General features: G+C 41.6%; 1 protein-coding gene across 5 annotated transcripts in view; it reads left to right on the top strand.

Annotated features, from left to right (window-relative positions):
- The window catches only part of LOC102292375 (collagen alpha-1(XVIII) chain), a 55598-nt gene that overhangs the window by 17784 nt on the left and 13221 nt on the right, over positions 1–24593 (top strand). For 2 of the 5 annotated variants that reach the window (XM_042216028.1, XM_014330639.2), the window contains exons 1-20: positions 2939–3506; positions 13983–14524; positions 16100–16180; positions 16263–16322; positions 17507–17582; positions 17947–18018; positions 20226–20368; positions 20451–20468; positions 21083–21289; positions 21366–21392; positions 21515–21577; positions 21658–21741; positions 21820–21870; positions 21970–22110; positions 22246–22299; positions 22599–22643; positions 22783–22845; positions 23601–23732; positions 23943–24008; positions 24091–24117. In XM_042216028.1, coding sequence (XP_042071962.1) covers positions 3086–3506; positions 13983–14524; positions 16100–16180; positions 16263–16322; positions 17507–17582; positions 17947–18018; positions 20226–20368; positions 20451–20468; positions 21083–21289; positions 21366–21392; positions 21515–21577; positions 21658–21741; positions 21820–21870; positions 21970–22110; positions 22246–22299; positions 22599–22643; positions 22783–22845; positions 23601–23732; positions 23943–24008; positions 24091–24117 — 2373 coding nt within the window. In that variant the 5' untranslated portion in view covers positions 2939–3085. Of the gene's footprint in view, positions 1–2938; positions 3507–13982; positions 14525–16099; positions 16181–16262; positions 16323–17506; positions 17583–17946; positions 18019–20225; positions 20369–20450; positions 20469–21082; positions 21290–21365; positions 21393–21514; positions 21578–21657; positions 21742–21819; positions 21871–21969; positions 22111–22245; positions 22300–22598; positions 22644–22782; positions 22846–23600; positions 23733–23942; positions 24009–24090; positions 24118–24593 lie in introns of those variants that run through there. The other 3 variants (XM_042216031.1, XM_042216030.1, XM_042216029.1) reach the window with 3 other exon arrangements.

Raw genomic sequence — 24593 nt, 5'->3', positions numbered from 1 at the left:
AATGATCAATTAATAGCCTTAATTACAGCACCATTACTTTGGCAGTACAAACAGGAGCCCCTTAATGAGGCGGATTAGCAGATTATAATCTCTTCTTTTGCTGGTCTGCTCAGGAAAATAGGAAGATAAAGGAGTTAATGATGCATTAAAGAAAGCAAAGTTTCACCAGAGTCAACTCCAGCGACTCTAATGTTCTTCAGCAGTGTTCTTTAGCAGCAGTTATGTTGCATGAATGCACAAATGATGGGGATACGGCAGCGTGTCATGCAGCGTGGGTGTGGGAGGTCCACCAGCTGGAATGTGTAACAGCTGGTTGTCCGAGTTTGGCAGATGCTGGATGATGAGGGGACTCTGGGCCATGTGGAGGAGGAGGAGGAAGAAGAGGAGGAAAGGGAGGAGGAGGAGTGTTGGTGGAGAGGAATCCTTTTGCCCCAATTGCCCATCTGTGAGAACCTGGAGGGAGTGCTTTTTCCGAGGATTTTCTCCGATGAGGCAATGGAGTCGGTCTCTCGGGAGGGCAGCTGCTGTCTCTCATTCATCCCTCACATTGCTGCTCAGCCTCTCTCCAGCTGCGTTCACGCTGTTTATCCGATTATGTTCCTCCCAAAGCTTCAGAAAGTAGATTTGGTGGTTTAATTTTTGGTTACTGTAGTTACCAAAAATTAAAACAGAGGCATAAATCAGACATCTAAACACACCGAAGCAATCGGCGCCGTGTGACTGAACCTCCCTTGTTTTCCCTTTTCTTCCTGAGAGATGAGATAATTTCTCTTGCTCTGTCACTCACCGTGCCCTTGCTGTTCTCACCATTTTAGCCTGTCAGCTGCTGTGCTCAGTTTTCCCACCTTTTTCCTCCTTTTGTCCCTTTTTCCCATGAAATCATGCAAAGTAGAAGTACAAAGATCTTTTAAAAACTTTTCTACTTTTAAGTAAAATACTGCATGAACAGTATGAATCCTGGAGTGAAATGTTTCCATTGTTATAACTCTGCTGTTACAGTGTGCTGTCCTTGCTTGTACTGTTGCACAGTTTAGTGTACTGATCTGAACCTGGGGGCCACAGGGTAATCTGAGTACCGAGTACTTCTTAACTTTCTCTAGTAGTTGGTTTGGAAATGTAGCTAAATTTTTGTTTGAATAAAAACATGAGAGAAGGAAAAAGTAACACATTCAGAAGTGTATTTTGTATTTTTATGTTGTTTAAAAATCAAAAATATGAGCTAAGCAAAGTAATGAATTACAGAAAACAAAAAATAAATAAATAAATCCTGGGGCAAATTTTCCTTTTTTTTCCCCTTTGTGTGTTTGTTTACATTAGTAAATCTTAAATTTAAATTTAAAGTAGGAAATAGTGGACATTTGGAAGCTAGAGGGCACCATTCACACCATAAAAAATATTAATATTACTTTTACTCTTAAGCTGAGTTTTTATTGACTGTTTACTTCCCTTTGTACTCACTTGCTTTGACAAAATCTGTTTGGTAGGATCAACAAGGGTTCAAGACTTTTGAAGATTTCATTTTCACAGTACACCTCTCTGAACAGTGTCTGGGAGGCTGTGGTTGCTGCTGCACGCAATGTTGATGGTGAACAGATCAAAACACTGACAGAATCCATGGATGGCAGGCTTTTGAGTGTCCTTGCAAAGAAAGGTGGCTATATTGGTCGCTGATTTGTTTTTGTTTTGTTTTTGAATGTCAGAAATGTATATTTGTGAATGTGGAGATGTTATATTGGTGTCACTGGTAAAAAATAATGAATTGGGTATATATTTGTTTTTGTTTTTTGTTAAGTTGCCTAATAATTATGCACAGTAATAGTCACCTGCACACACAGATATCCCCCTAAAATAGCTAAAACTAAAAACTACTTCCAAAAACATTCAGCTTTGATATTAATGAGTTTTTGGGTTCATTGAAAACATGGTTGTTGTTCAATAATAAAATTATTCCTCAAAAATACAACTTGCCTAATAATTCTGCACTCCCTGTATATATCTTTAAGCATTGATGGCGCCCAGGTGTTCAAACTGCCAATCCCACAGGCACTGATCCTCCTCCACACCTTCAGAGATTCAGGCTTTTGAACTGAGCGTTGATAACAGATTTTAAACACAGGTTTTGGAGAGTGATGTACCCAATCATCTGAGCTGTTGCTAAGTAACCCAATTAGCTGCACAATGTTCCTGCAACGGTTTCTTTTTAGTACCACTCACTTTTTGTCCACTGTAAATATTTCATGTTTTCTGTGTACTGTTGTGAATGAAATATAGCTTAAAGAGATTTGGAAATAATTGCACAGTGACCCAGCTTTTTTTCAAGAGTCGTACATATTTTGAAAGGATTTTTGGCATCTCGGCTGCTGGAAATGGCTTTAGGAGTCATTTGTTTGCTCTGAAGACACAGTTTAGTTTTCTGCAGCTGCTTAGGCACAAGAATGGTAACTCTATGTGGTAAAAAACCAATATAAAGCCTGCAACTAGTTAGTGTAGTTTTGCGTAAAGACTCGAAGCAGCATGAAACAGCGAGCCTCGTCCTTTTAAAAATTTAAAAATAGAATTAGTAGGATCTCTGCTTAAGTTAACGTAACCTGTCATTATGCTTTATTAAATTGTGGTTAAATAATTGTTGCCTATAAAGTAATATTTAATATTTTCTTTGATTAATTTACTTATTTACTTTTATTCAGTCCTGCTCACCAATAAAATGAGCTTTTCCTTTAGAGTGTGAACTAAACCTTTTTTTTATGATCTGCAGTGCGTTTATGAAAACTCCATATTTCTGCAGAAGACTCATCTGTCTAGGCCGGGTGTGCCTATGTGGTAAAAAGCATGCCTGTATGCTTTCTAAGGAGACCCACAGGAGTCACGCAGGGGAGGAGTTTTAGTGTATTTGAGCCCTTTTCTTTTTTTTTTTGGAGGGAGTTTGCACTGGGAGCTCAGTGGGGAGGGTCCCAGAGTAGTTTTTATGCCTCTGCTTTCATTCACTGGTTGCTCAGTGGCCCTTGATCAGCCTCGATTTAACTGCTGCCCGTCTGGCTAACAGGTGGTGCTTTGAGGAATCAGCGCTGTTGCAACAGCCAGCACCATGTGGAGGAGGCTCCAGACTGCAGCGCTGCTCCTCATCCTCTGCTCTGGGAGCTTGGAGGCCTGGTTCTGGAGAACCACGGATGAAGAAACAAAGACAGAAGCGGTTACGTTTGATGCTACCACTTTAACCACTCACACTGTAGCAATGATCACCAGTACAAAGCAGGTGGAGGAAGGTGCTACTACTACTACCAGCAGTGTAATGATGGAGGAGGAAGGTTCTACTAAGACTGCCGCTGGTGCAAAGGTGGAGGAAGAAGAGGAGGATGACAACTTGTCCGGGGTCGGGGAAGAAATCATCAACGTGGCCACAGGCATCCGTAAGTTTGTCGAGGCGTGGGATGCGACCACGACCACCTGGACTGTTAGTGCCGGCCTGACGGAGAAGACGGAGAAGTCTGACGTGACGATGAAGCCAGGCAGGTTCTTGGGGGAGAGGGTGGAGGAAGGGTCTGGGGGTGGGGAAGGGGGTGGATTTGAGTCAGACGTGACAATTAGAGGTGGCGTTTCTAAATTGAATGGCCCTCCCTGTCTCCCCGCGCCCTCTGATTGGCCCGTTTGCAGACAGCCACGCCTTTTCTCGTTGCCCAACTTTTTCAACCACACCTCAGTGGAGGAGGCGGGGGCGGTCCTACAGGAGTGGGCTTGGCTCACAAAAGCAGAATGTCACCACAGCGCAGAGCTATTCCTCTGCCTCCTCCTGACTCCCAGGTGTCCATCCCCCGTCTCTCACCTGCCCTGCCGCAGCTTCTGCCACACACTGCAAGACAGCTGCTGGGCGTTCCTGGAAAACGGGCGTCTCCCAGTGGAGTGTGACCTCCTGCCTGAAAGAGCTCATGAGCCCGGGCGTCCGGTGTGCATGTCAGTTAGTAACTGGAAAGGTAACCGTGGCGGGTTAGAATGTATCCTGTGTGACGATACATTTTGAATCCGGAGCGTCTATGTGTGTTTGTTTTGGTGTCCAGCTGCATCATTGTCTTTGCCCATCACATGATTCGCTTTAAACGTGATGCATGTTTTTACCACTTTAATTTGATCATATAGAGCCCAAAAAGTACTCTGGCTCATGTGACTACAGGTGCTATACATTACAGTTTCACATATATTTGACCCCCTACCATGAAACCACTGGTGGGTTTGTTTTATTAGAGGAAGATAATGACCCTCACATTTACTGGGGCTCCGGCTAATGATAATTTTTTTTATTATTTTGTTGCTTGTAAGAAATTTCAATTTTCTAAATCACAGGATAAAATTATTAAATGTCTTTTTTTTAAATCCAGAACCCCAAATATATGAATTATTATAATCTAAGGCTGTAAATTCACAAGTTTTAGAAACAATCATCATCACTTTTGAAAAAATCTGGGATCAAATTACTGAAGTATAGTTAATAAAGTATTCTTTTTTGGATATTGTCACAATTAATGCACAAGAGCATTCATCATCTTTTAAAAAAATAAAAATCTGTTATATTCTTGTGCCTACATTACCCATAATGCAACATCAATTTGTTTTAGAAGATCAGGTGTAGTAAGTAGCAACTATGTAGCTCACAGGCTCAAGCAGGGTTCAGTTCAGGCTTCACAGTCTTCACACGCCTCTTTCTGAGGTCACAAAGGGCTTTAGTCAACTTTCTTACATCCAGATTCTTGTCAAAGTAAACTTTAAGTGCAGTTCCATTTGATCAGCAGTATATCAAAAATGAATGGTTAGGTAATCAAGTTTGGTATGTGAGATGCTAATGTTTTTGGTATATTTTATATTTATCCAAAAACACCCCAAAACATATCTAAATGTAAATTGTAATAATTAATTATTAACCCTTTAAGACCTACCATAGAGCCAAGTCCACCAGAGTTATCTTTACATTTTTACATGCGGTAGTGCCATTTTTGGGAGCATTTCAAGTTGCTATACATCAATACAACCATTATAGCCCAAACTTTAATAATATGTATGCATTAAGTGCATAATAACTACACAAATTGCAAAAAAGTGCAGTGAACTACAAAAAAATTAAAAATCTTTTTTCTTTTTTTTTCTTTTTTTTTATATATATTTCTAGTTAGCAAAATTTAAGATGGCTTGTCTCTCAAAACTGTAAACACAAAAAAGTTGCACAAAATAGTTTCCAACAACAGGAAATTTATTTTGAGTTTCTTCATAGCTTTATTTTTGAGATACACCAATGCTTATATACTGCAAGAAAAACGAAGAAAAAATATTATAATGCAAATTTGCCAAAAAACAGCATGTGCATCAAAATAAACTGTTTCCAGCAGTGCAATTTGAGTTCTAAGCATCCCAGAAACTATAAATAAAAGCATAAACTCAAACATGACTTTTAAAAACACCAGTGTAGGCTTATAAGGCCCCGAAAATAAAAAACTACATTTCTGCGAAAATGACGTCACTTCCGGTTTCGGGCAGGAAATGGCGGACATGCAATAGTTCGCGCTGACGTCTGTTCCAACATAGGAAGTGTTATGAACAGCTGATCAGATCAGCAAAGCGTGTTTCTGGAATATTATGTTTTTGTTGCTGCAAGTGCTTTTTATGCAATTTTTGCAAAGCTATATGTGGAAGGAAACCGTGACCTAGGACAAGCTGATGGCATAAGATGTAAGTACAACTCCTCCAGTTTCAAAGTTTTTTTTGCAGTTTGCAAAGAAAATTATTGCGCTAGCTTACGTGGTTCCAGTTCTACAGGGATTTAAAAATAGTTACGCAAAACGGAGCGTGCCCGCTCTGACCAGTTTTAAAGGGTTAATATACTGGTAAAAATCAACTGAGAAACTACCAACACACATAAGTGTGATGCGTTATGTATACACTGTCATATAGCTGACACATGTTGCCTACATAATTTAAAAATATAGATGATTATCTTTATTTTTCATTTTCTAATTTTTAATGTATTATTTTATTTAGGCGGTTTTGGTCCTCCGTATTTTAAAGTCAGAAAAAAGCTTGCAATTTGGAAGATGGGTTTGATTAATGTTAAATACACACTTTTTGTAAATCAATGGTCAAAACATGCAAAAACATTGATGTTGGAACTGCTGAAGTTGCTGTGGTGTCACTTTCTCCCCTGACGCATGATAAAACACCTGAGTTCACGCCGTTGTCGCCAGGCTGCATGCAGCAGTTCATGTTGTTGTCTTGTCTCCTGCAAACGAGGCATTTTTAATGTGTAGAGTCAGTAGCAGTCAGCAGCAGCATGCCTGCTAGTTGTTTGATGGTAGCTGCATCTTTTTTATGACACTTAAATGTATTCTGGTCATGTTAGATGTTTATACTGTAAACTAGAAATCATATATACATTAGGTTAGAAACTTTTGCAGTGAAACCCTGACAAATATATCAGAGGCTCTTGTTCAGCCTTTTAATGCCTTAATAAATTTAACAGCACACGTCATTGGCTGGACATTCCTGGGGTTTTTTAAATTAAAACTTTGACCTCTGCCACATGAAAACCTTCTTCATCGTGTGTTTCCCACGAGAATGCTTACTGCAAATGGTTGAATGACCTTTACAACAACTTGTGGCTTTAAAACACCAACACAGCTATGTTTCACCCCACAGCAGACTCCTGAATCTGCACTGCAGTACGTTTTGGAGACTTTGGTGTATGCATGCAGCCAAGCGTTTGCACTGTTTTTGCTCGGGGTGTACGGGTTATAACACGTCCCTGTGGTTGTCAGTCAAACTGTTTATTGCCTGTGATTTTCCAAACACCTGCACAAGGGATGACAAAAGGGTTAAGGGAGCCTACATTTGATCAAAAACACTCAGTATAAGCTCTCAGTCGTGATGTTGTCTTTACATTTAGATGTAGGTTGGTTTCTCACAGCAGGCAGTAATCATTCTATTCCTCCCATCACATCCTACTCCTGCATGCCAGCCACGCTTTTCTGTCTCGAGTTATCGTGTCATCATTTCTATTCAGCTGGTGTGTTATGTAGGTTTACAGATGGATGGCGTTTTATAGTTTCCCAGATGGAGAGGAAACAATCAGGCTGTCTGTGGTGGCAGTGGCGGTGGAAGTGGGGAGAAGCTTGTGGAAGGTATTTTTGATAACCGCTGTGGGTGGGAAAATGGTCTGCTCCGAGAGATTGAGTGTGACGATTGTGCAGTCGGTTTGGGTGAAAGGGCGGCGGTCTTGCGGTCGGTAACAAGAGAGCGTTGTGATGGGATGAGACGGGGAGGCTTGCAGTCTCTGCCAGGAGGGCAGAGGGCACGACAGTCACCCACCCTTTCACCCAGTCACACTTGATGGAATGCAGTCGAGTGTTTGGGACACCATTAGAAGATGAGCAGAGATTCAAAATGAGGCACAAGTATAAGAAAGCCTTTTATGTGAGTGGGGAAATACTGGGTCTTCAACTTGGAAGCAATTTAAATGCATTTTGGACCATTTATGTGTCATTTATAGTGTCTCAAACAGACACTGAGTCACTTCCATTTGTTTAAAGTTTTTCCAGCTGATGCTGAGGTTCAAGAGGCCACGCCCACCCTGGAGGGCCTCTGGGTTCTCCTGCTGCATGGTTAGTGCTCAGTTAGGACTCAGGTATAAAAAAAAGAGACGGCAGTTTAATGAGCTGGTCTTGAGCTGCTTGTTTATCATTATTTCTCATTTGCTGCTGATTGGTTCCCTTATTAGTTCCTAAAAAAACACAAACTGTGAAAGCAAGGTTGTCAGCCTGTCTTCAGCCCATAAAAATAAAAAGTAGTGCCACCAGCAGCCCAAGCTTTAAGCTTTCAACATCACTGAAAAGCAAAGCAAAAAACTTTTAAGTGGCCTGAAAGATTAGTCTTTGCTATTTGCTTTCATGCTGTTGGCGACCAGCTGAAGAATACAACAAATTGACAGATGACTTGGCAGTAAATACATTAGAGAAAGGGTGTCAAACATAAGGCCCGGGGGTCAAAATCGTCCCGGCAAAGACTCCCCTCATGTAATTAACCATTAAATGACAGATAATGCATAAAAATGTTTTGAACGTTTTTGGGGTTTTTTTTTATATTAACAAAAAAAAACCTTGGAGTGTTGGAGCCTGTTAGAGAAGGAAACTGGAAACAGTCTGCAGGTTAGAAGCAACAAGCTCTCAAAAACGTATTAGAGCAGTTTTCTTTATCAAATTATATTTTCTCAGTTTTCATATCTGTTTTGTAATAATTCCCTAGCTTTGCCTTCCAGCACAGTGTTTTTCTGCACTTTTTCCTCTTTTTAAACATCAGATTTGGTGCTTTTACTGAATCCAGTTTTCAGTACATTCATTCTGTGAGTATTAATTTTTGCCCTACTTCATGCATGTAACACATGTATCACGACAGCAACGGTTAAGGTTTGACCCTGTAGCAGATTGGAGAGTAAGAGAGCTAGCACAGACTTAAAATATAAAAACTGGGCTTTAGACACATTGAAATATGGTCCTGTTAGCAAAACGGATGATGAAATAAATCATGCATTTCGACATGTGCTGCAGGCTAAATTTATGAACCAGTGCTACCTGTCACCGTTCATGCTTCTCAAATTCTTCACATAGACAAATTTGTTTTGGAGGGCAGCCAAAAACCCGAGCTTTTCAGCTCTTCTGCCTCTTCGAGGAGCAAGATGTGAACAAAAAGAAGAATCCAGCTGATGTCATCTGAGCTGCACCGATCCCCCCTCAATCAACTTTAATTGGCGCTGGGCTCTGGGCTCATTCAGACGTGGATTAGAGTCTGAGCGGGGATCAGAGGCTGGGTGAAGGTGTCACAGGCTCCATTTGAAGTGTTAACTGATGCCACAGCCGAGACTCAGTGCAATTAACAGCCCGAGTCTCAGGCCAGCTGTGTGAATGAAGTGTTTGTTGTGTTTTACGATAAAGAGTCCTGGATTTTATTCTTACCCACGTCCTCAATTCTCCAAATCAAGACCTGCAGATATATTAAGATCTGCTTTGGGAATACCAGGACAATGGCATAATATTCCTCATGCAAAACACTGAAATTACTGAAATTGTTCAGACACAGTAGATGCTTTGGTGTAGTTATTGAAGGCAGATTGAGTTGCTTTTGCAAGTAAAGGACATTTCAGGTCAAGCAGAAGAATGAGGGTGTAGTTTCCTACATTTTTCTCTATTTTAGGCCACTTTAACCATCACATGCTTGCATTACTTTGCCCGTTGTACTTTGTAATTTAAGCACACAGTGTGGTTACATTGACTGCAGTAACACTCAGGCTTAGGCGCAGATTTTACAGGATAGTATAAACTCTTTTTATGCTCCCCTTCCAGGATGAGGGAAGGTCTCTGCACTGCTAACCCTCTAGAGGAGTTCATTAGTTACACTGTGACATTTCTGCATGTTTTAACTGCCGCGTTGAGTCAGTTCGGGCTGCTGGCCCGTCCACTTTGTCCCATTAACAGTCCCTCATGGTCCACTTTCCCATGAACAGTTGCCGTGCATTTCCTCCCTCCCGCCCTCTGTCTGTCCATCTGTCAGTCCATGCCTCTTCTCATTGCCTGTGTCTTTTTCTTCACACGCTAAAACAGGCAGGCGTCGGATTTCTCTGGAGTTACATGTTAGAAAATACACACATGGCACCCCAGTAATCCCCTGTAACTGAGAACATGAGGTCATTAAGGCCGCGAAACACTGATGTGGGCTGTTCTTGCATACAATGGGGACTGTTAGCGTGAAGAAAGGAGGTCAGAAATGAGCTTTCTGTGATTGGTTTCAACAAAAAAAATCAGTATTTCATTATTCGACGGTGTCCCATGCAGAGATCTGAGCTGATGTCTTAAGAGCATAAAAAAACAATTTGAACAGCTTAACGTGAGGAGTTCCTTCATGAACATAATTTACTGTCCAATTTGCAACAGTTCTGCTCATTGCACACGCCAAATTTCTGTGGTTTCAGCTTCGTTTGTTTGTCATTATGACTTATATAAAATAGGGGGGGTTTCACTTCCTTAAATGCACAAATCAAAATGTAGCAACATTTGGATCAAACTTTGTTTTTTTCTTTGCCAATCCAATGAAACTGCATTTTTTCATGTTTTTGATAAACTCAAAGTTACGTTTTATATATATTATGACAAACACCATCCACTTAGCACACCTTAAACACACTAAGGTGTGCTAAGTGGCATAGATTCAAGAAGGTTCTGGAAACATTCCTCACAGATTGTGGTCCATATGGACATGTGCTGCATGTCAAAGTGCCACGGACACATGATCACATCCACAATGGAAAATCTTCTGTTCCACTACATCCCAAAAGTTGCTCTATTGGACTAAAATCTGGTGACTGTGGAGGCCGTTTGAGTACAGTGAACTTATTGCCATGTTCAAGAAACCAGTTTGAGATGATCTGAGCTTTGTGACATGGCGTGCTATCCTCAGAAGATGGTACACTGTGGTCATAAAGTGATGGTCAGTAACAACACTCCGGTAGGCTGTGGTGTTTAAACAATGCTCAGCTGGTACTAAGGAGCCCACAGTGTGCCAAGGCAATATCCCTCATATTATCACACCAACAGCAGCCTGAACTGTTGATATAAGGCAGTATGGATCCATGCTTTCATATCGTTTGAGCCAACTTCTCACCCTCCTATTAGACGTTGCTGCAAAACTCAGACAGGCAATGACTTTCCAATCTTCTGTTGTCTGGTTTTGGTGAGTCAGTGTGAATTGTAGCCTGAGTTTCCTGCTCTTAGTGGTCAAGAGTGGTCTTCTGCTGCTGTAGTCCATCTGCTTCAAGACTGGACATGTTGTGCATTCAGAGATGCTCTTCTGCATTGCTTGGTTGTAACGGTTAATGTTGCCTTCACATTTTTTACCCAGACAACTGCCACTCAGTGTGGATCAGTAGTTTCTGAAATAGTCTCAAATGAATAACCGTGCCACATACAGAGTCACTTAAAATCACCTTGCATCATCATTCTGATGCTCAGTTTCAACTCCAGCAGGTAGTCTTGACCATGTCTACATGCCTAAATGCATCGAGATGTTGTCGTGTGAGCAGTTGATCAGGTGTACCTAATAAAGTGTATAATAAAGATAATTCTGGGCATATATGATAACTATTCCGTTATTAAATGGAAAAACAAATACTAAATTTGGGGAAGATAGACACTAGAGATAAATTATGAATTAAATACTCCATAAATACAGCAAAGATTGAGTGGTGCTTTGATTCTAAAAGAAAGGAGGAACATTTTCATTATTTCTCCTCTTCCTGCTTCATTTGACACAATGCTGTGCAGGTTATTTTATCCTCTTGATGCTATGACATATAAAACAAAGTTTAACATTCTTCCAGTGCAAATTTATTCCTGTAGAATTTAATGAACATGTCTTACACATGGAGACTCCTTTCCCTCAGCTCAGCTCTTAGTATTGAAACTATGTCAAACTGCACTGTCCCTTTTTAATAAGTAATTAAATATATCTATTGCTTTATACATAATATTTTGTGCTTTATGAAATCAAAACATGTTTAAAAGTTTTTTTTTACAATGTCTGAAGAGGTAAAACAATATAAAATTCTGCCAGGAAAAAAATAAGCATGTTTCTTATTCCCTGCATTCTCACAGGAAAGAAACAGAAATAAATTAAAAGCCTGAGACTAGATTGCAGCCCAGATAAAGAAATTAGAAAACTTTGCGTAATTGTTATGTAATGGTCTTGTAACCACAGTGCTAATGGCTTGCTGGCAGACATTAGCCTCTCTCATGGGAGACTTCACTGTTACTGGGCTGTAGAGTTGGGTTAGTGGGAGAGCTGTGGTAAAACCAGACAGCTTCCAGATGTGAACATGTATGGAATTAGAGTAGGGGCCTCCCTTGAGAAATTTATTTTCAGTCTACCATTTTTGATTAACTGTAAGTTCACATTTATGCTGTCGTTTGTCATTTTCTGAAACTGCATAAATATATACCACTATATGGTTTAGCTCACACAACAGCTGCAGCATCTGTGCTGCCTTGAGAAGAACCAATAGCAGGTGCCTTCACTGAGAAGCCCTCCACCCTGCCGATCTCAAGCTCCAGTTGGATCAAATCCTATAATCCCAGAGGAGCCAGGTTTCTTGTAGCTGCTGCGCAGGTCGAGAGAGTTTACAGGCTGACAGCAGTTGATCTGGTTGTCCTGTTACTATCCATGACAGCAGCATAAACAGGTGGAAGGCAAACAAACCCCCCAAAGGGAAAAATAAGGTGGCTTAAATGGCATTAAATATTGACCACACGTGAACATATAAAATTCCCATCACTAAGAAATGTGGGAGACCCCCACTACTGATGACCTCTGTACGCCTTTAATGCACAGATTGCACTTGTGCAATGGCAAGCCTCAAACCCTATCCTGGTCAAAAAAAATGCTGCTTCTCCCCTGTGAGGCTGATTTATGAGAATGTAAATCTGCTGCTTCTCATTTCCCTTTTGGGCTATTTTAGTCTGTGGGAATTGAAACTCAAGCAGTTTTTCCACTAATGTGCCCCACTATTGAAGTCTCAGAGTGTGTCCTATAAATGCCTTGTAGCCATGTTTTTTTGGGGGGAAAGTTTTGTTCTTAAATCACCCTCATTGCTGAATTTGGGATCTGTGGTTTTAGCATGTGACCTGCAGTGTCAGTGCACTTTTCGGTTTGTTGTTCCAGACATGGGATCTTCAAGGGTCACTTCAGTTAGCAGCTACTTTTGCAGCAGACTCGTAACTCTATGAATCTTGCAGTGAAAAGCACTTGTGAAATTTATGCCTCCTCACCCATTAAAATCCAGTGTTAGAAAACATTCAAACACCTTTAATGTGCCACAAGTATTTGAGTTTGCCCACTTTTAGCATTTAAAAATGGGCAACTGTGTAAAAAATGACTAGAATAACTTTACAATGACTTTTTTTAAGTCCTTGAATTTAATCTGAATCACATCTTGATTATTTGATTTACTTTACTGTGGTGGTGTACAGAAGCAAAATTGTAAAACAAGTTGCCATTGTCCAAAAACCTGATTGTATACATTGGTTTAAGACCAAAGCTGACACACTCAGGAAATAACCAACAAGAACTAGTGAAAAACGGTGTCAAGTAAGTGTAAGGAAAAGCTTTCATTTTGAAAGTAAAGGGTTTCCTTTTCTGTCTTCACAGTTTAACTACTGCTTAGTAGTAGTAGTAGTAGCTGAGTGTTTGCAAACAAGCTGGTCTTATCTATGGAAGCTAGCAAACTGTGGCTGTTTGCTAGCAACCAAAGCAATCGCAAAGACTTTTTCAGTGCAGCACCATGTACCTCTGTGCAACCAATTTCACCTAGCACCTGCTATCAGCCTGTCAGGGAATACACATTTTCTCTAGTTCCATCAGATTCAGCAGATGTTTACATGTTTATGTAATAGCCTTTTATAATGGACACAGTAAACATGCTATGCTAGTGGCAGTTTTGAGGAGCACTGCTCGTTGGATTTAGGTTTTTTTGCCCTCGCCATCTTGCTGTCTTGAAACACGACGCTGCTTGGGATGACTATAGGTCATTTTATTGGCCTTTACAAAGGATGCAGGTTAAAATGACTTTCCAGTGGCTTCACTTTGTAGACCAAGAGGCTACATCTATACGTCTTATAAACCCTTCAACGTTTAATTCTACTGCACAAAGATAATACTGCATCAGTACTATCGGTTCAGTCCCACATATGAGAGTGTAATACTAATTACACTGGCTGGTTTGTGAGTTTTTATGTACATTTTTCTTCTTATGGAGGGTTTTTACTTGTTACTCAACAACATAAATGTCACCCAACTGATATAAACCATTGAAAACATTTTTTTTTCAATGGTTGGCAACTGAAAGTCAATTTTCTCTTTTATTTGTGTGCACTAAGTTTTAACTTCCTGTCTCCTCCCTCTCACAGAAGTGAGCGGCATCTCTTTACTCCAGCTGATGGGAGAACCTCCACTAGAAGAGTTCACCACCACCTATGGGCCAAATGGGGAGCCTGCCTATCAGTTCACTCCTTCAGTGGTCCCGGGCCAGCGAGCTCTGGTCCATGTCCCCAGCCCTTTCTACCGCCACTTCTCCCTCCTCTTCCATGTCAAGCCCTCCACTCCTGCTGCCTCCATCCTTTTCTCCATCACAGATGCCACCCAGAAGCTCATGTATGTTGCTGTCAAGCTCAGCGCGGTGAAGGCTGGCCGTCAGAAGGTTCAGTTTTTCTACACCGAGCCCGACTCTGAGGCTTCGTACGAGGCTGCCAGCTTTGAGGTGCCGAGCATGGTGGACACCTGGAGTCGCTTCTCGCTGTCAGTCATGGAGGAGCAGGTGGCCTTCTACCATGGCTGCGACTCTGAGCCACAGGTGGTGAAGTTTGAGCGCTCGCCGGATCCCATGGATCTCGACCCTGCATCAGTACTCTTTGTGGGTCACGCGGGAAGAGCTGACAATGGCAAGTTCCTGGTAAGTGGATCCACAGATTTGATGTTCCTTGGTGATTGCCAGATGATAACCAACCTGTAGGCCTTTGTGACTGGGACTTCAGCAATCATTTACTTTGGGACTGCCAGCAACCAGTCCAGAAATATTCATCTTTCCGTCTTGGCTTTTGGTTGTTAGATGGTCACTGACCGGTCCCTGGGCCTGGTGACTGGGCCTTATTCCCCTGATCCCACACCGTCACCATGATTCTGTCATGTCAAAAATGGCAGCTAAGTTAACATCACATGGTTAATGGTCACATGTCTCAAAAATCTTAGTGGGTTGAGTAGTAATAATGACAACATCATATTTTTTTAAAGGTTACATGAAGTCCAAAAATGCATGAAGAAGATTTCAAGTATTTGAAAGTTTTAACTGATGCTGCTCTTACTCAGGTCTGCTTTGAAACACAGCTGATAGATTCTTAACATGGTTTTTACTGAACGCTGCTTAGTGATTAAAAGAAATAAGTAATAACAATAAAACAGTCTCTGTATGTGTTACTTTGTAGCTCATGCAGTTTTAGCATGATTATTAATTTTGTTCGTTCGTTCGTATAAATGACTAGAGGGTGACTCATCCAAGCCGTGGATTAGCCTGCCTACAGCGGCTCATCTTGTTTGTAGATTGGACTGGATCACTCTACCTAATCCTGTGAGTGGAAGTATTGACCTACAGTCATCCATTTACCCTGCAAAATCCACTCCTGGAAAATGACTTTTGCATTTCCTCAAAGCGTTTGAGAAGAGCAAGTTGTAAATTAAAAAGTGAGCCAGGTCAAAGGTCACCAGTGACCATTATTCTTTTGGAAGGATCCTTTTAGCAGAACTTGGTTGACAAAAATTGCATTTTTAAGATTTCTCGAGTATCAAAATAATTCATACAGTTACACGTACATTTACATATATGCTGCAGACAGGAAACGCTCATGGCTAATTGCTCCAACACACAAATAAATGTGCTAAAATAAAGATGCCAGAAAAGATTTCTTCTTTATGTGTTGAGGATTTGATCACTATCAATATTTAGGAAATATGAAAGTTTAACGCATTAAGAATTGGACAAACCAACATGATGGCACTCATCTCAGAAATAAGCATAAAGCTACAGCAATGCTATAAAACGGGAAAGACAAATTATCACTTTTAAACAGTTTTTAACAGTTTTTGTTTTATACAACAGTGTGGTGCAAAAGAATGAGACGCCTGTTTTGTACGCATAATCTCCAGGGTACCAGCAGAGGAAATGCTAAAGAGATGTCTCACAGTTCTGACAGGAAAAAATGAAAAACAGCAACAAATCCTCCTCCAGAGGTATCTGGGAGTCTGTTCTTTCTTGTCTGTGACGTCACCCTGCGGCACTCCGTCCAGGGTTTGTGTCATTAACAATAAGGAGGTAGTGCCACCTTTAACTTCTGAGACAGGGACTCTGGTGATCGTATGACTCTCTTTGAAGTGGAGAACTATGGAAGAAATTAAGATGGCTGCAGTTAAAGCTCATAAAATCTGCATGCTTCTGATAATACCTATGGTGGGATTCACTGTCTGTGTGTTTTAGGGTGACATGGCAGACCTGAGACTGGTGGGAAACCCTCGGTCAGCTGAGCGTTTATGCGACTATGAGGACGACTCTGACACTGTGAGTTCTTGTGTTTCCAATATTCCAGTCAAACTACCAGAAGGCTTTTGTGAAACACAGTTTTTTCTCTGTATCGCAGCAGGGCTCTGGTGACTATGGCAGCGGCAACGGCGAGAGGAGGCAGATGGGAGGCAGCGTGAAGGTCTGTATGAGCTTTGTGGATGTCTTATATGAACATACAAGAGTGATTTACAGTCTCTGAAATCATCTCAGCTCGAGATGTATTTCAAGAGGAACAGCAGGGCCTAGTTGCATTATGGGAATTGTAGGCATTGAATTGCTTATTAATGGCTTTCTGGAGGTCTCTCAAAGTTTTCTTTAGACATTAGATACTTTTTAACAGACCATTATCAGAGGAAACGTTTTTATTTGTTAAGCCATGTAACACTATGAATCATTCAAGCTTATAAAAAGGCACCTAACTGAAGGGATGAACCAGTGTTTTGTCTATACATAACAGACAACAACAACAAAAAATTTAATTTGTATCTTTAGTTGTTGCTACCAGCCTGTCGCAAAAAACATATCATTTGTTCCCATTTCTTTAGTTGAATCTATAAAAAACTCCAAAGATAACAGTTTCACAGACATAAACTAGTATTTATTTTTCTTGTAACGACTAAATGATTCCCAAAGAGCTATTAGCTCAGTACATCCTTAAAAAATCTGAGTGTCTACAGTCATCATCGAGCTGCATCTCAGCCAGTGGTGTTGGAGATCTTTGTCAGAACTGATGAATTACAAACACAGAAAAGTGCCATCAGAGTTTGAGCCACCATGCAATACCATCTAGAAAGAGTCTGATTGACAAAAGCTTAATTTTTCAGCATGACAGTGATCCCAAACACACTGCCAATGCAGTAAAAGCACACTCACTGCCCCCAAGAGTTTCCAAATGTGGAGCGATCATTTGGCTTAACATTATTTAGTAGTAGTTTTTGTTTTTAATTTATGGATCTCTTTCAGTTAAATCTTTTGCAGTGAAATATTTTTACACTAGGATCCTTTATATATATGGGAGACCATAGAGAATATGAAAAACAGTTGGGTGAACTTAAAAAACACACATGTCCCAAAACATCATTAACACATCAGCTGGTAACACACTGCTCCCTAGTGGTGAACATTTCATTTAAACTTTCAATTTCAACTGAATGCAAATTATCTGCTTTCCACCACCTGGTGGAAGTATTTGTCTGCTCTTGTGCACAAATATTGTCTGAAAATTAAATATAAATGTAGATGTACATGTGATGTGGTTGCATTCCATTATGTAAATTTCCAGATGTTTTAAACTGTTGTATTTGTGTCCCGTTCCCCCCACAGACCACCCCTCCACCTTTCCGTCCACTGCCTGAACCTCCGCTGATTTCCTCACACATAAACACACTCGCACAAACAGGTAAAGAGAAAGTGTGTTAATTTATAACTAAAGAGCTTAAGCGTGCTCTTCCAGGACTCTCAGCATGTCACTGCGCTGTATAAATGTGTAATGGAAGTTTTTAAATCATGCAGCAAGAAACATCATGTAGACATTTTTAAGCCAGAAAAGTTTACGTCAGGTTGCCTGTCTGGACCCGTGTGAGGAGATTGCTGCAAGGAGTGTGTATGACTAGAAGTTCTTTAGCTCCCTCTAGTGGATGATAAAAGAAGTAATTTCTCTTTGAGTGAGTTGCTCATGAAATAGGACCGTTCCTTTCTCCGTCGCGCCGCAAACATGTTTCATGAGTTCTCCAAGCAGCAGGTAAAGGTATGTCTGTGTTCAGATGTCTGGTATCAGCCCTCCGTGGAGTACAGCAGGCAGGACTTCAGCAAGCCTGGATTATTAGGCTCAAGAGGTGGGTCGCAGGGGGCAAAAGGGTCCTGATAACGGCTGGCAGCACATCAGATTAGGATCATGTCCTAATCAATATGTGGCCTTCCTATCACTGTAAAGAAGGAGCGCTCTGGCTGTTGCTGCTTTCTCATTCTGCTCAGTGTATGGGTGGAGGTTGATTGAACGTCAGCATTTTGTTAGTCCACAAACAAAACAGCAGAAGCAACTAAACCTACTAGTTTAAATACAAACAACAGTAAAACATGCATGTTCTGCCTCTCGTGACCTGTTTGGGCTCATAAAGACATTTTGACTCCAGCCATCACCAACAATAGAAAACCAGCGTTAATTGTAAGCAGTGCTAATGTGTCTGCTTTAATATTTGTCTCTTTTGTTTCTTTACCAAAAGCAAACTTACAGATCAACATGGTTTTATTTTATTTATTTATCTATTTATTTATGGTGGAGCTGTTAAGTTAAATATAAAACCCTGAAGAAACGATACAGCTAACCTTGAAATGAGAAGCAAGAATTCCTGCTTCCCTCTATAGGACTGATTTCTAAAATAAAATTGGCCTTTTTTGCAGAGAAAAATAATTACACTCAACAAAAATATAAACGCAACACCTTTGTTACTGCTCCCATTCCCCATGGGATGGACGTAGAGACCTAAAATTCATTCCAGATACACAATATAACCATCCCTCCCAAACAGTGGTCACAAATCAGTCCAAATGTGTGGTAGTGGGCACATCTGCTATATTGAGATAATCCATCCCACCTCACAGGTGTGCCACATCAGGATGCTGATCTGACATCATGAGTAGTGCACAGGTGTACCTCAGACTGCCCACAACAAAAGGCCACCCTGGAATGTGCAGTTTTGTCTCACAGCAAAATGCCACAGATGCCACAAGCAATGAGGGAGCGTGCAATTGGCATGCTGACAGCAGGAATGTCAACCAGATCTGTCGCCCGTGCATTGAATGTTCATTTCTCAACCATAAGCCGTCTCCACAGGCGTTTCAGAGAATATGGCAGCACATCCAACCGGCCTCACAACCGCAGACCTCGTGTAACCACACCAGCCCAGGACCTCCACATCCAGCAGGTTCACCTCCAAGATCGTCTGAGACCAGCCACCCAGACAGCTGCTGGAACAATTGGTTTGCACAACCAAACAATTTCTGCACAAACTGTCAGAAACCGTCTCAGGGACGCTCAACTGCATGCCCGTCGTCCTCATCGGGGTCTTGACCTGACTCCAGCTCAGTCGCCGTAACAGACTTGTGTGGGCAAATGCTCACATTCGATGGCGTCTGGCACGTTGGAGAGGTGTGCGCTTCACGGATGAATCATGGTTCACATTGTTCAGGGCAGATGGCAGCTGAGAATGTCCCAGTTCTTGCATGGCCAGCATACTCACCGGACATGTCACCCATTGAGCATGTTCGGGATGTGCTTGACCGGCGTATACGACAGCGTGTACCAGTTCCCACGAATATCCAACAACCTCGCACAGCCATTGAAGTGGAGTGGACCAACATTCCACAGGCCACAATTGACAATCTGATAGACTCCATGCGACGATGTGTTGCACTGCATGAGGCAAATGGTGGTCACACCAGATACTGACCGGTTCTGGGTCCCCAGACCCCCAATAGCGCAAAAAACTGCACATTCCAGGGTGGCCTTTTGTTGTGGGCAGTCTGAGGTACACCTGTGCACTACTCATGATGTCAGATCAGCATCCTGATGTGGCACACCTGTGAGGTGGGATGGATTATCTCAATATAGCAGATGTGCCCACTACCACACATTTGGACTGATTTGTGACCACTGTTTGGGAGGGATGGTTATATTGTGTATCTGGAATGAATTTTAGGTCTCTACGTCCATCCCATGGGGAATGGGAGCAGTAACAAAGGTGTTGCGTTTATATTTTTGTTGAGTGTAGAAGGCAGTTTCATTAAAGACATTTTTTGGCTTTTGCTTTGGCATCTTCTGTGCTTTCATTTTGTGATTATTGCAGTTCCAATTTCACATTTTGCTTCGGGTGATGGTGAAGGGCTGTTTGCTGGATCAGCGTGCTTGACATCCATGTGCTATATAAGAGCAGATGATGCATTGATAGTTGCTGGTCTTACATTTACACATATCACATTTGTATTTAAGCATTCTTGTCCTGCGGCACAGTCTAGATGTTCCTAACTTGCTAAATTACTTCAGGTACAATCGGTGCTAAAGGTGAAAAAGGAGACAGAGGAGAGAAAGGCTCAAAGGGGGACCAGGGCCCTGTAGGAGCGAAGGGAGATTCAGGTGTCAGCTCTGGCTCTGGTTTCTCTGCACAGGGTGGAGTCCAAGGACAGAAGGTAAGACACCACTTTGTGTCTGTGAGTGTGTTTTTAGTGATCGTATGGCTGATGCACTCAACTGTTTCTTCCTGCTTTTCAGGGTGAAAAAGGTGAAAAGGTATGTAAAGTGTTTGTCCATGTACTCATACACATGCAGTTTGGCTTTTATACATAATGAGCTAAACAAAAATAAGGAGGTCAGCATGTGTACAAATAATCCCTGCAATGCAGAAGCTCAGGATTCAGAAAACTCTAAAATCTCAGTCTCAGAGCCAAGAGTTTTGTTTTTCGCACTCGGCTCTGTCCGGTGTCACATATAGTTGAAAAGATGGCCTTATAGGGGGAGGAGCTAAAACTATTTTGAGTTCTGAATCATTGAAGGCTACTCTGGTCGAATCAAGGAATAAAAACATGTTGGAGATGAGCAGAATGAATGAATTGAAGCACAAGAGCAGAAATGTCTAAATGCCGATCAGCCAGGAGCAAAACTTATGATACAGATTGAATTTGAAATTTTATTCTTGCCATTAGAAATGATAGAAATTATTTCAGGTTCATTCATAACAACATGTTTTGTTTCTACTGTCAACAGATCTACTGTGTCTCTGCTAGAGAAACTATTGCCTTTATTATACACATAAAACTATAATTCACATTTAAATTATCTAAACCTGTAACCTAAGTATTAACTAAGTATTACATTCCTTCCAAATCCAACATTCTCACTCACAGGGTGATCTTGGCAAAGGCTACACTGGTAAAAAAGGAGATCGTGGGGCTCAGGGGCCTCCCGGACCACCTGGTCCTACAGGACCTGCAGCTGAGGTGGTCCGACTTGGGGATGGCTCTATTGTGCAGCAGCTGGCCGGACCCCCTGGACCACCAGGACCGCCAGGGTCGGATGGGCCTGCAGGACCTCCTGGAGCTGATGGGGAGCCTGTGAGTACAACGAGGTTTAGAGCTGTTTAATGTTTGGAGGTTCATGTTGCTCAGAGGTTGTTCATTAATCTTTCAGGGTGATCCAGGAGAGGATGGAAGAGCTGTGAGTTTCTCTGTTTTCACATTGGAATATTGCTACAAAAGAAGAATTATTTATAGGCTTTTCCAGATAAATCGATTGAAATATTATCAGTGTAATTTGGGTTTTTTTGCTTCTGTTTCCAGGGTCCTCCTGGGCTGCAGGGTGTTCCAGGAATTCCAGGAGGTCCTGGTGCCAAAGGCGAAAAGGTGCCCTATTTAAGTCATCTGTTTAAAGAAGACACATGGCATTATGTAACGTGATAATCCGTGGTCTTAAAATCCTCCAGGGTGAACGTGGAGAGGGTCAGCCGGGACCCAGAGGCCCCCCAGGTCCACCTGGACCTCCTGGACCTGGTACTGGTGATCGTCCAGTAAGTCCAGGCTCCACACACTCTTTTCATTCATTTCATAACTTCCAAAACTTTTCACTAAACTTATGCTTCTTACAGACATTTGTTGACATGGAGGGCTCGGGATTCCCAGACTTGGATAAAATCCGGGTATGTTTTGTTTTGGGGTTTTTATGTTGTTTTTTTTAACATAAGTAAAAAGTAGTCACTTGAGGTGGTAATATGATTGTTTTGGGATTTGTTATCTAGGGTCCACATGGTCCACCGGGTCTCCCAGGTCCTCCTGGCCCTCCTGGGATCCCTGGTACTTCAGTGGCAGTGGGCCTTGATGGTCCAATAGCTGTTGGACCTCCTGGACCACCTGGGCAAGATGGTGCTCCGGGATTGCCAGTGAGTATTTTACTTTGATTACTTACCATTTTACTTCCTTACCACCTAATGCCTTCATTGTTCTGCTTTTAAATGTTGTTGATGTTTATTTGAGGTATAGTAAATACTGACTCTGTTTTGTGTTTGCTGCTGTAGGGACCCCCTGGTCCTCCTGGGCTACCCGGTCCACCTGGACCTGCAGGAGGAAAGGTAAAGATAGACTCAGTCTGTGGGGCTGTACTATGGTACATGCTAGCAAGAGACAATGTACTCACTAAAAGACTTAATCATTTATTAATAAAATCTGAATGAGAAATTCATTAGTTTTATTTAGTGATTAACCAAAATAGTTTAAAGATTTTTATTTTGACCACAAAACAGCTAAAAAAATTCAAGAAGGATTTAAATGAATACAGCCTACAATCCTGGACTAAATGTAATGATTCAATAGACATTTCTTTTAAATGTATTGACTATCATATATTTTGTTTTAAATCTTCTTTCCCCAGGGTGACAGTGGTGACCTCGGTCTTCCAGGACCAGCTGGAGAAAAGGTGAGCTTCATTTTTAATTTCAGCCCTTAAAACTCTCATCATTGAAAGCAGAAAGATGTTCCCCACTGAACTGATATGAAAATGTTGTACTTGGTGGCCCATCCATGTACTCTTCACATTCTTTGTTGCTTTCCTTTAGCAAGATGCACAAGGCTCCAGCTTTTTCACCGGCTTGTTCTCTTACTTTACTCCATCCTCTACGGTGTGTAATGGGTTGGTGGTCCTGGGGCATGTCTCTGCTGTGATGATTTATTTTATTTTCTCGAGTTTTCTGCATTATTTACTCTTTATTATTATTATTATTATTATATTACTATTATTTTCTGTTTTCACAGAATCTTTCAAGACATTGCAGCTGTGAAAGATTCTGTTTCCATAAAAGACTTTCTTCACTCATTTAAGGACCTACTCTGCGTTTCCTTAGTTTCTGTCATGCATATACAAAGCAAGGTGTTCATATTAAAAATGACCAAAGTTTTAATAAATCAGGCTTCACACTGTGCAGATTTTTAGATACTTTCACCAAAAATGGTTTCTTTAAATAGTTACTTGGTACAGGGACCTATGAAGAACAGGCCGTACAGCTCACAAGCACTGGGTACTGCCCCTCAGCAAGCTTCCAGAAGCTGGCTAATCATATGACAGTGTCCTGTTAGAAAGAGACATGCACTAACACGACTTGCTTCAGACATACAGGGCGATGATAAAGAGGCATGTTTGTCCATTGTTGAATTATACAATCAGCTCTAGTACAATCCAAAAATAAATACAGGCACATTAATGAGCATAGTAGGTCCCCAAACCTTAACTGTAACCTTCATCCACATCTCTACTTAACCTCCAGCTCTGCACGTGCCTGTGTCATGCCACCGTTTGCTCTTCCTGTCCTACTTTTCTTCTCCTCTTTATACAGTGTTGAACATAATCTGACATTACAACTGACCTCTGCCACCTAAGGGCTCTCAGGGTGAACAAGGACAGGTGGGGACATCAGGACAGACTGGCCTGGCAGGGCTTCCAGGTCCAATGGGACCAGTGGGACCACCAGGGCCCCCCGGACCACCTGGGCCACCATATCGTATTGGCTATGTGAGTAGATTCCTTTTCTCCTTTTTTTTGTTTTCTTTTGTTTTTTGTGGACAGATGAGAGCAAGTACCGAGCTAAAAAAAGCTGTTAGTTTGAGGATGCCGGTAGCAACCATTGATATCTACTCTGAAATGTCAACCAGTCCAAACAGTCTGAGTGGATGAGAAGCTAGCAGTGATCAGTTGTTTTGACTTCAAATTATCTCCATACAGGGTGATCAAGATGGATATGAGGTACTCAGTGGTTTGCCTGGACTCAGAGGTGAACCTGGACCCCAGGTAACGAGTTACAAATATGGGAGATTGTTGTTCCTTGTAAATTTTTGTATATCTCATGCTGTCCTGTGCCATATTTTTCCAGGGCCCACCTGGTATTGCAGGTCATCCTGTAAGTATGCCAGAAAAACTGTATGGCTTGAATAAGTTATTTCTTTATGTCCATGATACCGTAATTATTCAGCCCCCTGAGTCAATTGTAGAACCACCTCTTGCTGCAATTACAGCTGCCAGTCCTTTAGGGAACGTCTCTACCAGCTTTGCACATTGTTGTGGAAGTTTTCCACTTAAATAAAGCCTGCAGACGAGCGGTGAGCGGTAGCTGACATTCTTTAATCCAAACACACAAAGAACATACAACCAAGCTTGTGGAGCCCCTGCATGACCACGGGGCAGACGGTCAGCAGAGTCTCACTGAGCCTAGCATGGCTCTCAGTTAAATACCATCTCCAGGAACAAAAGCCAGTACACAGCTGTTTCACACCTTAAGGTTTACACTCCCTTGCTACCTCCCAGAGTCCTTGAAGAGACAAAAGACTCTTCCTGTGGAGTTCCTGTTTCCCCCAACATCCTTACTGCACCCCCTCT

This window comes from Haplochromis burtoni, unplaced genomic scaffold (assembly GCF_018398535.1).
Source record: "Haplochromis burtoni strain Fernald_Lab_line unplaced genomic scaffold, NCSU_Asbu1 Contig_902, whole genome shotgun sequence".
NCBI lineage: Eukaryota > Metazoa > Chordata > Actinopteri > Cichliformes > Cichlidae > Haplochromis > Haplochromis burtoni.
This window is presented reverse-complemented; position numbering and strand designations above follow the sequence as displayed.